The sequence below is a fragment of the Cricetulus griseus genome, chromosome 4 (genome assembly GCF_003668045.3).
Source record: "Cricetulus griseus strain 17A/GY chromosome 4, alternate assembly CriGri-PICRH-1.0, whole genome shotgun sequence".
In the NCBI taxonomy this organism is placed as follows: domain Eukaryota; kingdom Metazoa; phylum Chordata; class Mammalia; order Rodentia; family Cricetidae; genus Cricetulus; species Cricetulus griseus.
This window is the reverse complement of record NC_048597.1, coordinates 124,156,456-124,169,765: the sequence shown is the minus strand read 5'-3', so window position 1 is coordinate 124,169,765 and position 13,310 is coordinate 124,156,456. Positions and strand designations below refer to the sequence as shown.

Here is a 13,310-nt window from a genome sequence, read left to right as displayed (position 1 = left end):
AAACATGTTAAATGGCATATTCTGTAGATCTTTGAAGCTTTTTAAGATGACCTCACATTCAAAAATAATCATTTGACCTTGTAAACATACCTAAAGTGACTACAAGTTAGATTATAAGAGCTGACTAATTACTAGACTACATTTGCTTGTTGCCCTATATAGTTGATACTAACTTTCAAGGACTAGAAACATTATGACTTAGCAAAATTACTCTCAAATTTGTATCAATATGCAACAATTATATTTAATATACAGAAATCCAATACAATGTAAAATATTTAAAGCTAGTAGATGCTTTTTATGAGTATATTCAATACTCTAGCTTTCAATTTATCATATCTATATCCTCCCTATATTCTTTTCGGGGTAGATTCAATAATCTATCCTTTTTATCCTATCATATCTGGATTCATCTTTTGTTTCAAAACAAAAACCTTGAATATAATCCCCTTTGTTCAAATTTCTTCCTGATCATGAAGAACAACATTTTGTAACCAATCTACCTAAACAATGACATATATCCTTCACTGCGGCTTTGTTTGGAAAAAATCTGTTTTAATTTAAAAATTAAGGAAATTATCTTTCATTAAAATGTCTGAGGCTTCATGTAACCCTACCACTGCGGAGGCTGTGGTGGGGTATGGAGAACTTGATAGACCTGGGCTACATTCTGAGTTCAAGGAGAGCATGACAGAATTGTGAGTCCACCTCAGTGTCATATACCACTAAGTACACACAAGGTTTTGGAGTTAATTCTCATGACCATAAAAGTGGATGGAAAATATGTAAAATAGTTACTGGTTACTGTCTTCTTCACATCTATTCAGTAAATTATCTTGATTAATTTAATCAGTTGTTATATCAATGCACAGTTAAATTGAGGCTCTAACTTATATTTCTATAAAACATAGTATTTATAAAGAAAAACATTTTTAAATTATGTATAATAGAAAGAATGGTAGAACATTTTTAGAAAGCATTTCTTACCATGGAAAGGTGATGTTATAGACCTCAATTCTAAGACAATATTTATCCAAGAAAATAAACCACTATTTGCAAGTAACTATTTTGAAAATCATAACATTGGTCAGGCTAATTTACTGACAGGGAGATAATGTCTGTGGCTGCTATGATAAAGAGATCAATAAAGGCAATTAATGAAAACAAAGTCACATTGTTCACTTCAGGACCACTTTCTTTTAGGATTGTTTATTCATCTGTGTAAATGTAACATAATTTCGAGGGAGGCAACTGACCCAGGACTACTGCCTCACATACACACAAGTTTCAGTAACTATGGTGTGCCTGGGCTAACTAAAATAGATGAGTATAATTAATTCAGAGGTCCCCCTTTATCCCTTCATAAAATGAAAGAACACGATGTTCACATCCAGTTTCACAGAAAGAACATTTCATAGACTCATTATATCTCCATAGTGCACAAAATTTCTCTCATTTTGCAAACTCATGCTTAGCTTTATACACCACTGTAGCATGGCAGCTAATGAGGTAGCAGTCTGGACCTGTGCCACCCCTATCAACTATGCATAACTCCCTGTGAAGGATAAGCTTTCCTCATTGAAAGGTCACTATATAGCAAATAGTATGAAGAAATGACCAATGTGTTGGAATACTATATTTTTTAGTATCTTTCTGCATTGACAACTTAGAATGCACAGTAAATAGACACAAAGATTGTGGTATTTTTCTAAATACTAGACTTACTTAAACTTTTGTATTTAACACTGGGTTATTCTAGATTTACTTATCAGACCCACCCAACAATAAAATATAAAAAAGAATCATTGTCAGGATCATAATAGAAAAATAAGTGAAAGTTACCACAGTGCTTTTTATTTTTTATTTCTTTTGTACATTACATCTAAATGCTGTGTTGTGTTGACAGATCTGGGAAATTTTAGTGGCCGGACAAGAAGTGCAGTCTCTGTGAGGGAAGGCCAGGGGGTTGTTCTGATGTGTTCCCCACCGCCTCATTCTCCAGGTACAGTAGCATCCTTCTACGTTATCACTACTCTCCTGTGCTTTTTATTCACTCTTGTAGACAGTGTGTAATAAGGAACCACTCCAGCTGACATGTGCATGGTTGCCACGACTTGTATCAACATGCATGAGAAATTCCCCATCATACATCTTACATAGAACTAAATGGGAGGTTGTTCTCCTGTGATACTATTGTTTTCTTCTCATTCTGTCAACTGCTGTCATTCTGCCTTTGCCACCATTGGTGAGGAGCATATGGTCCAGAATAAGAGACATGAAAACTTGCAAAACTGATTGATGTGTCAGAATTGAGTGAGTGACTACAATGGGACCCTCATTTCAGAATATAAGCTCCATAGATGACTGCTTATGGTATTTTTTTGCCACACTAGAACCAAATGCTAAGTTTAACAAAGCTGCCTTATTTTTATGTTAGCAACAGTCTTAGCTATCAAAGTGAGGTAAGAGTTAATTACCTGTTGAAGTTGTGGGAAACAGAACAGTAAGCTGTACTACGAATAATTATATACCCTTTTGGCAACATGCTGCTGATACTGTTCGTTTTGATCAAGTCCGGTGGTTAGAAATGTGTATCTCTTTATATCTTAGTATATCCTCTCAGGAAACAATTTAAGAGAGACTGACATCAATTAATGGACATCCAGATGGTGAATTCTCAAAGCCACTGTAAGGAGCCTGGCTTTGACTCTAAATGAGGCTATGTGTTATTCTTCTCAAGCTGCCAGATCAAAATGCTACAGGCTGCATGGGTTAAATATCAGGGACATTTTTATAGTTCTGGCTGGTAGAACCCTAATGTGAAGTTGGGTATGAGCAGAGTTTGTTGAGGATCCTACTACTGCCTTGTAGGCAGTTGACTTCCTTGATGTATTGCTTTATCTTATATGTAAGAGAGCACTAGAAAGGACTGGAGAACAGAGAGTGGTTTTAAGCCACCATCTGGCTGCATAAGATTTCTCTATCTTCTTCCATACTTGACCAATAAGTCTCAAGTAACTGGCCTAACTGTCCCCCAGGCTCTCTCTCTGCTGGAGGCATATGACCACATCCATCCTCCACAGAAATACCTTAGCTTAGCCTTTCCTAACCTGCATTGTCTGAGTTTTCACGTCACTGTTTTCATTTTTTTCTTTGCTTTGTTTTCTCCACAATACCCATCACGTAACACATTGTATAAATGTTTGTACTTTACAATGTCATTTTCCATTATCCTTGATTATAACATAAATCTCACCAAGACAGAAATTTTGTAGGCTTTGCTCCCTGTTTCACCCACATGCCTAAGACAGAGATTGGCATAGAATTGGGGCTGAAATGATTAACAAATAATAAATAATAAATGAATCTATGCCTATGTAAAGGGATGAAAGTCATGAGTTAAAGTTTGGGGCAGAAATGACTATCAGGGACTTAGGCAAAAGAGTATAAAGAAGAACAGAGCAAGGAGGATCAGTTGTGTGGTAAGCAAACTTTTCTGGTGGCTTCCCTTTTTGATTCCTTGTTTTATAAATGAAGACAACTGAGAAGCATAAAAATGAGCTCAACTTCATAGCACTGGTATGAAAACCACATTATATCATTTTTTTATTCTCAGAAGAGCAGGGACTGAAACCTGAAATGTTAGAGATCACTGTAGTTGAGAAATGGAAATTCTCTTCTGGGGCTGTGCTCCTTCTACTGGAAGGGGCACTTGGAAAATGCCTTGGGAAAGTGTACTCTAAATAATTGCTGTGGAGTGAGGTCATGAAAAATGGGGGCCCAGGCTGGGTCTACACCACTGTTCACAAGCTCTGACTTCATCAGTTGCCTTGGCTTTGATGATATGAAACTAAGAACTGTGAAATGAGGGAAGAACCATAACCTGTTGTGAGAGCCACATCTCAAACCCAAATTCTGGTCTCACCCAAACAGGGATGCAGGTGCTCATGGGGCACGTGGTTTGTTAGGGTTCATTCAGGTTTGTTTCTCTGATTTTCCTTGTTTTAATTTTTTTCCTGTTTAATTTAGGAGAATTTTGTTATGTGCCATAGAGTATCAGAATTAAATCTGTAGTGATCTTTCTACCTCTCAGAGTAGGTTGGCATTTATTTCATGCTAAGAAACTCTCCATGGTCCAGTTTATATCCTCAGCATGTAGCACAGTGCCCAGTACTTAGTGGGTGCTTCATTGAAAGCACAGGGAATTCCTGGGGAAACCTGCTGGTTCTTACATTAGAGTTTCAAAGCATTTTAAACAGACATCTGCTCCATGCTGTTAGTTTGTTGGAGTCCATACTCATGACAGAGACTTGTGTCATTTCTTTCCACATTCTAACACTGCTGTCTCAAAGGAGAGTGGTGACCATGATTCATCAAGAGCTATAGGAAGTGACAAGACAGATCAGCCATCAGAGAGGATTCAATAGTCAGAAATATCTCAAAGGTCTATTGCTCATTCCCTCAAAGGAATGTACAAAGCTCTGTTTTACTTTGAATCTCAATGAAATCTGCAATTGACTCTTTTTCTAAATTTCCCTTTTACTGCCCAAGAGATGATCTTGAAAACCTGTCTTGTAACATGTGAGGAAAACATCTGGCCTACATGCTCAGCTGCTCACTTCTCTAGGAGGAAGCAATTATCTACCCAGATACTGTTAAGCTCATTTTCTCACATTGACTTTCTTTTAGCAAAACTGTACTTCATCTGTTCAAACATTTTGAAATTCAAGGTATTATATACAAGGGGGAAATCTATATAAAAACACAGGAAAAATCTTCTCAAATAATACCTTTAAAATTAGTTATTTTGATAAATTATTGTTTCTGGTTTTTAGAAAGACAATTCATTCTATATCCCAGACTGACATGTGAGGTATGTGTGGGATGTGTGTGTGTGTGTGTGAGTGTGTGTTTGTGTGTGTGTGTGTGTGTGTGTGTGTGTGTGTGTGTGTGTGTGTGTGTGTGTGTGTGTGTGTGTAATATTCCTTTGGCCAGCTACAAAGTGGCTGGCCTTGAACTGACAGGATCATCTGCAGCTGAAGCTGCAGAAGAGCTAGAATTGTAGGTATTTGCCACAGCCTTGTCCATGCTAAAGAAAACAGTAGTTACTATATCATCTCAAATAAACAATGGTTAAATTATGTGTAGAAATACTAAAATGATTACACTGAGGCCTAATTTCCAGGAGAAAAAGTCTCTGGATGTGGTTAGGTTGATGGAGGGCTTGCAGAACATCCATGGGGCTCATCATTCTATCTCAGCATGAGGAATAAAAAGCTTAAGCCTATAATGAATGTGTATTTGAGTATGTACAGTAACTACACTGTCCTCAGAAATGTCTGGGACATAGAAGTTATCATCCTGATGGTACCAACAATGAGCCAAGCTTCAGAAATATTATGTCAAGGACTATAGTTCACTAATCTAAATATTAATTTCATTTGTTATTTGAAAATGTATAATAAAATATTAATGAATATTTAATATTTTGAATACCTTATATTTATATTTATTTTTAAATTTAGTTCATGAATGAAACATATGTTGGTAAAATCCACCTGATTGCCAACTCCTCTCAGATCAGATCCTCTACCACCTCCTCTTCCCAACTTCATGTCTTCTTCCCTTCTCCTCCTCTTCCTCCTCCTCCTCTTTCTTCTCCTCTCACTGAGTCTTACTAGTGCTTCCCATACACATATCAGCATGGGGCCACACAGCAGAGATTAGCCACACCTCTGAAGAAAATTACATGTGCTCCTCAGCTGCTTCAAATGTGTTTGCTCTTGACAACTTTTCTGTTCATTCATTAGTTAAAGTAATTTTAAAGTTAAAAGAAAACTTGTCTCTGGCCAGTGTCTTTAGTAGTCCAAATTGAAGATTTTGGCTAATGAAAAGTAAAGTCAGACTCTGGATACAGTATGTCTTAACTACAAATAGGTACCCCAAACTGCCATATGATGGCAAAAAAAAAAACAAACAGAAATCTAGGACATGATCAGCACATAGATGAGAAGGCAGCTGAGGGCTTGAGTGAAATTCCTCCAACATAGGGTGTGATCCAAAGAAGCTAGGCTAAGGCTAAGTGCATTTTTGTTTATTTTGTAAGCACCGTGGGGAAAAAATAACACTGATTAGTGTGTTTCTAACATAGCAACTGGTTTCAGTAACTGTCTAATGTAGGCAGAATTTGGAAGATTTGTGTGGCATAGAATAAGCACCTTGCTAGTAGTATCTAAGATTACAATTTTTCTTCAACTGATTATAGAATTAACTGTTGGGGCGGGGTAGCTCTGCTAGAACTTTGATGACTGCTTTACATTTATCAAACCTGTTGAGTGTAGGAGCTCCAAAAGTTGATGGACCTTCTAAATGACCAGAACACAGTGGCTCTGCAGCACAAAAGGTGAAGAGTTATGTGAAGAGTGTATAGGCACAGCCACTGCTTATCATTTTCGAAAACAATGCTGCCAGCTTCTGGGGCAAGAAACAAAAAGAACATTGAAGTTGCAAATCTCAGCTCAGCAGGCTTGATGTGAAATAGGAGCCATGCCCACAGTGTATAAAGAGGGAAAGAAACAGAGAGAGCGAGAAAGAGAGGGAGAGAGGGGGGAGAGAAAGAGGGAGAAAGAGAGCAAATCAAGACACTTGATTTGAAGCTATTTTCCTTAGATTAGTTAGCAAACCTAAGTGATCCTCATCCCATTGTGATTTTATCTTCAGGGTCATGTGAAGTTCTCTAAAACTGAACTTCTAGTGAAATAAATCCCAAGTCCTTGATATCTTTGATTCCCGAAAAATTAAACCCTATACCTAGAGCCAGCTCTGAAACAAGTCCTCCACCCTTAATCCCCTCCCTTCACTAGCCAGTCCTTCCCACACTAACCAGTCCTCCCTCTACCAGGCAGATCCTCCTGGGCTGAAATTCCTCTTTTTAGAAGAGTTGAAATGAATCTATTCGAGCCGTTATTGTGTTAGAGTTGTAATGCTTAAGCTTAACCTTCATTGTTATTAAACAAAAGGGTTCTTTTTCTTTAGATTAAGAGTATTTTGTCCTTCACTCAGGCTGGGAATTATGTTCAACAGGGAGAGCAGTCTGGTGGAATAGTGAACAAACCCATAGAATCTCAGGGACAGCTATGCAGGCTGGTCGACAGGGCAGAACACCACCTCTGTTTCTGCAAGGCTACTCTCTTTACCTTTACATTGCACCTGGAAGAGTAGGTTTCTAGCCAGAGATTCTCATCCTGACTTTGGCACTTATTACTGGCTTTATTTGCTAAATTATTCCTATCATAACTGTAAAGGGAATAACAAAAGCTGCCTCGTGTATGGCAGTATTTAGAGGCAGTTTATGTAAGGCAATTAGTTCAGTGCTTAGAGGGAAGTAAACATTAAATTCAATTTTATCTTGAAGATCCGTCTTCCAGAATCCTCTTTAAAATGTAAATGCTCCTGAGAAAGGTGATGCTTTAAATTGCCAGTTGACATTAAGTTGACAGAACTTGGAAATATATGATCCTTAGAGACAAGGAAAGAACCATGGACAGAGGAAAGGTGAGATGGGAGAGGGCATCTTGGTCTTTAGGAGATCTCTGTATCATGGAAACCCAATTTTTCCCCCACATAATCTATATAATATGGAAGCAAAACTCAGTGGTTATCAAAGTAAATGCTTGCTTTGATGCTTTGCACTCATAATGCAGTGTCACCTTACAAAATCACTATCTCCTAAGTCAAGGTGATGTCATAGCTAGGGCTATGACATAAGACAAACTCAAGAACTGTTTTTAATATCTTTTACTCTACAAAACAATAATGCAGTATACCATGACAAGTTGCATATTTAACATTTTTTATCAAGATTGTATAATACTGATTTTAAGGAAAACATTTCAGAAGTTCTTAAATTTCCACATCCATCCTGTCATTCTATTGCTTCCCACCACTCGGTGTAGGAGCCGTGCCCGGCCTCCATTCTGTCAGAGCTTCTTGTCATTTCACCAGATTTGTTTTGGTTAGGAGTCATTCTTTATGGGTTGAAGCTATTTTGGAAATCTTCAGTTTTAACTCTTTGGAATGCACAGATTTTGCAAGTTCACAAAAGTCACAGTGAGATATGGGACTACTGTATCATATTATAAACAGTGAAACCCAAAGACATTGATAAGATGCAAAAATATTCTTTAAACTATATCTCAAGCAGAATGATTTTTTAAAGTGCTGAATTAAGTTGTCCTTGTGGCATAATTATGATCCTTTATCCTCAAAAATTATTGTCAAAGGCAGGACATGAGTTTTATAATTTGGCTTCAAAAGATTCTTTTAAGTCCCACCTATAATCAGCCTCATCCCAGAATGAAAAACGGAAAGAAAGTCAGTATTTAATATCTTCCCTATGTATTGATTCCATTTTCATTTCTTCTTTATGTTTTGCTGTCAATAACTATATTATCACTGGGGACATTGGAGTTCAGAGATCCGTGCCCACGGTCCTATGACTGATGAACAGACAGATACAGATTCAAACCTGTGTGACACCTAACTCTTTGTCCTTCTAAACGTATCACATGTTTTCCTATATATCCCATTGGCAATTTATACAAAGTCCAATTTTAAGCAAACATAGGCCACTGATGAAACATATGTCTTAAATAACTCAGATAAATAAGGTGTTTCATCATTTAATTTGATTGACTTGTCTAAGCATTCACTTCTACAAACATTGTTTACTTACTGATTTATTTACTATTTTGTAGTTAATATTTCCCTATGTAAATAAAAGATAATACAAGTTCTTACTGCTTCATTTACCTGGAAAAAGATTGCTTCAACCCAAGGCATGAAAGCTGTTTAATCGCTTATTCAAGGAGTGTTGCAGAATTGCTTGTCCCAGCTTGGTAACCATCACAAAATACATTTGACAAACTTGTTTCTTAAAACATAATTCTTTTTGTTGTTTTATTTTGTTTTCTGTTTTAGTTTTTATTTTTTGGACAGGGTTTCAAAAATAATTCCTTTTTGATTTTTTTTTTTTTTTTGGAATTTCATATCATTCACCCCAATCTGGCTCACTTCCCAGTCCCTTCATATCCACCCCTCACCACTGCAGCATGCTCCCATAAAAGCCCCCAGAAAATGAATTAAAACAATAACAACAACATAAACACACTGGTCCTCCATCTTTGCAACATCTCTTCATTCATCCCAGTGGCACTGAGAGCTGCTCAGTATCATGCCCTATACCCTTTGTCCAATCAGCCCCAACCTCAAAAGTTCATTACAGCGAGTCATTGGTCTGGTTTCAAGCCTTCAGCACACCATCATCACTGAACATTCAATGAAACTCCTCTCAGATATCTTGCTGTTTCTGTAGTGTAGTGGTTAGTACACTCACCTCACATTTTCCATACTTTTCAAATATTAAGGTGGTTTTAATATCTGTGTCCATTTCTTTTTATATCCCTGCTGCTGTGGGACAAGTATTGCTGATGTTAGTGGAGAGGAAAGCTCAAATCATTTACATTCCTTGGCATTTTGACAAAGTTTGTACACAGAATACTAAATATCAGCAAGCAAACACACCAAGAGTTTCTTGAGGACCATTCAGGCACAGTGAGAGGAATTATTTTGAAAGTTGAATATCCCTCTGATTTACATCTTCAGTATAAAAGTTTAACACTGATTATTTCAATTGTTTGATTGGATCTGACCGTGTGTTCATAACCACTTAGTGTGTTTTCCTATCTCGCCCTTTAGAAATACAATACACAAAGGTGTAGAGATTGGGGACCTGAAGAACCCAGAAACTCTGTTAAGTTCTGTCCTACACTTGTAGGGGTAGCCAGCAGTTTGTGCTGTACTGAAGTGTTTTCAGTTTTGTATTGCCATGGTGGCCAAACAAACAAACCAATAAATAAATAAGAATAAAACCAATTTAAGTTGAAATAGTGACCTTTTAAATGTACAATTCTGTGTTTTCTTTAAATGTTAATGTTCCTGTACTCTATTCTAATATGAGTAATGCATATTCTTACCTATTCTGCCTCTAAAGAGAAATATAGCATAGGAAAAGAAAAAAGAAAAAAAACATGGGGCAGGATTCCAAATGGCTCTAGTTTGGAGAGTTTTCTAGAACTCTGTTTAGAAGGAAAGATGTAAATCTTTTCCTCAGGGGCTAGTGAGATGGCTCAGTGGATAAATGTGCTGGCCAGTAAATCTTGGGACCTGAGTTTCAACCCCAGAACCCACATTGGGGAAAGAAGGATAGACTTTTGTGTGTTGTCCTCTGACATTGACATGAGCATCATAGTACAGGTATATGTGAACACACACACACACACACACACACACACACACACACACACACACACACAAAGAAAATACTATAAAAGTATTTTTAAAAAGTTGTATCAAAAGAGATAGGATATCCAAATTAACAAAATGGGGAACATAAAAGCAGACACTGACAAAATCCAGAGAATCATTAGTTCATACTTTAAATACTTGTATTCCACAAAATTAGAAACCCTAAAATAGATGGACAGATTTCTTGATAGATACTCCATACCAAAATTAAACAAATGCTAGATAAATAATTAAATAGACTTACAACCCCTAAAGAAATAAAAGCAGTCATTAAATGTCTCCAAAATAAATACCCATGACCAGATGGTTTCAATACAGAATTCTACCAGTCTTTTAAAGAAGAGCTAATACCAATACTCTTCAATAGAAACAGAAGGAACATTGCCAAATTCTTTTTTTATGAGGCTACAGTTACCCTGATACCAAACCACAACAAAGACTCAACTAAGAAAAAGAATTACAGACCAATTTCCCTCATGAGCATTGATATAAAAATACTCAGTAAAATACTGGCAAACCAAACCCAAGACCACATAAAAATAATCACCAATCATGATCAAATAGGCTTCATCACAGAGATGCAGGGATGGTTCAATATATGGAAATCTGTCAATGTAAACCACTATATATAAACAAACTGAAAGAAAAAATCCATATGACCATCTCATTAAATGCTGAGAGCTTTTGACCAAATCTAATACCACTTCATCATAAAGGTCTTGGAGAGATCAGGGATACAAGGAACATACTTAAACATAATAAAACCAATCTACAGCAAGTTAACACCCAACACCAAATTAAATGAAGAGAAACTCAAATCAATCCCATTAAAATCAGGAACAAGACAAAGCTGTCCACTCTCTCCATATCTATTCAATACAGTGCTCAAATTCTAGCTAGAGTGATAAGTCAGCAAAAGGAAATCAAGGGGTTTCAAAAGGGAAAGGAAGAAATCAAAATATTTTTCTTGGCAGATGACATAATAATATACATAAGCAACCCCAAAAATTCCACTAGGGAACTCCTACAGCAAATAAACACCTTCAGTGATGTGGCTGGATACAAGATTAACTAAAAAATACCTGTAGCCTTTCTATATACAAACAATGAATGGGCTGAGGAAGAAATCAAGGAAACAGCACCCTTCAGAACAGCCACAAATAATATAAAATATCTTGGGGTAACTCTAACCAAGCAAGTGAAAGACCTGTATGAAAAAAACTTTAAGTTACTGATGAAAGAAATTGGAGAAGATATCAGAAAATGGAAAAATCTCCCATGATCATGTATCAGTGAGATTAACATAATAAAGATGGCAATCTTAACAAAAGCAATCTTCAGACTCAATGAAATTCCCACCAAAATTCCAACAAGATTCTTCACAGACCTTGAAAGAATAAATACAGTAAAAATTTAAACAGAATTATTAACAGAATAATCTCAAATGGTTGGGAAACAAAGAAGTATTCATCAGCCTTAGCCATCAGAGAAATGCTAATCAAAAGGACTCTGAGATTCCATCTTATACCTGTCAGAAACACTAACGAAAATTTATGCTGGAGAGGATGTGGAGCAAGGGGAACACTCCTCCATTACTGGTGGAAGTAAAACTTTATACAGTCACTTTGGAAATGAAGATAGTGGTTTCTCAGAAAATTGGGAATCAATCTACCTCAAAACCCAGATATACCAATCTTAGGCATATACCCAAAGGTTTCTCAATCATGTCACAAGTACGTTTGCTCAATGATGTTCATAGCAGCAAAATTCATAATAGCCAGAACTTAGAAACAACCTAGAAGCACCTCAACATGAAAAATGGATTAAAATAATGTGGTACATTTACACAATGGAATATTACTCAGCTATTAAAAGCAATGAAATCAGGAAATTTTCAGGCAAATGGATGTAACTATAAAAAAATCATCCTGAGTGAGGTAACACAGACCTAGAAAGACAAACACGGTAAGTACTCACTCATGATGTGGATATTATCTATAAAGTAAAGGATAACCATCCTATAATCCACAACCCCCCAAGAGTCTAGGTGACAAGGAGGTCCCAAAGGGGGACACATGAATTTCCATGGGAAGGGGAAATAGAAGAGATCTCCTGGGTAAACGGGTGGCATGTGGGAGTAGGAATATGAGGTTGTGAAGAGGGAGAGGGGAGTAATGAAATAGATGTCTTGAGGGGGTTACATTTCAAGGTCAGGTAGAAAACTTGTGCAAAGGAAACTCCCATGAATCTACATGGATGATCCCAGCTAAAATACCTAGCAATAGTGGAGTGGGTACCTGAAATGGTTCTCCTGTCATCAGATTTCTGACTATCCTAATTGTCAGAGAGCCTTCCTCCAGTAACTGATGGAAACAAAGACAAAGATCCACAGCCAAGCACTGGGCTGAGCTCCAGGATTCCTTTTGAAGAGAGAAAGGATTGTACAAGTTCATCACAAAGGAACCCTTAGGGACAACTAACCTAGACTCATAGGAGCTCGTAAACATTGGACTGAAAGATAAGGGCCTGCATGATACCAAAGTAGACCCTCTACATATGTTGACTGTTACATAGTTTGATCTACCTGTGGGACTCTAAGCAGTGTGAATGGGGACTGTCTTTGATGTTTTGGCAGATGTTTGAAACATATTGCTCATACTGGGTTGCCTTATCAAGCCTTAATATGAGGGGAGGAGCATAGTCCTACCTCAATTTTCATGATTTGTTGACATCCATGGAAAGCCTGCCCCTTTCTGAGCAGAAACAGAGAAGTGGAGTCCAGGGGCATGGGACAAAGTGGAAGTTGGGGGAGAGAATGGGAGGAAAGAAAGGAGGGGAAACTACTATTGGGATGTAAAATAAATGAATAGATATAAATAATTAAAATACAGAATATAAAAATTTTGCCTGGATTTTTGCTCTTAAAAATCTAACTCTAGCTGGGT

General features: G+C 37.0%; 1 protein-coding gene across 1 annotated transcript in view; it reads left to right on the top strand.

Annotated features, from left to right (window-relative positions):
• Cntn5 (contactin 5) overlaps nucleotides 1-13,310 on the top strand; it is a 469,456-nt gene that overhangs the window by 75,836 nt on the left and 380,310 nt on the right. The window contains exon 5 of the mRNA XM_035444195.1: nucleotides 1,907-2,002. Coding sequence (XP_035300086.1) covers nucleotides 1,907-2,002 — 96 coding nt within the window. The remainder of the gene's footprint in view (nucleotides 1-1,906; nucleotides 2,003-13,310) is intronic.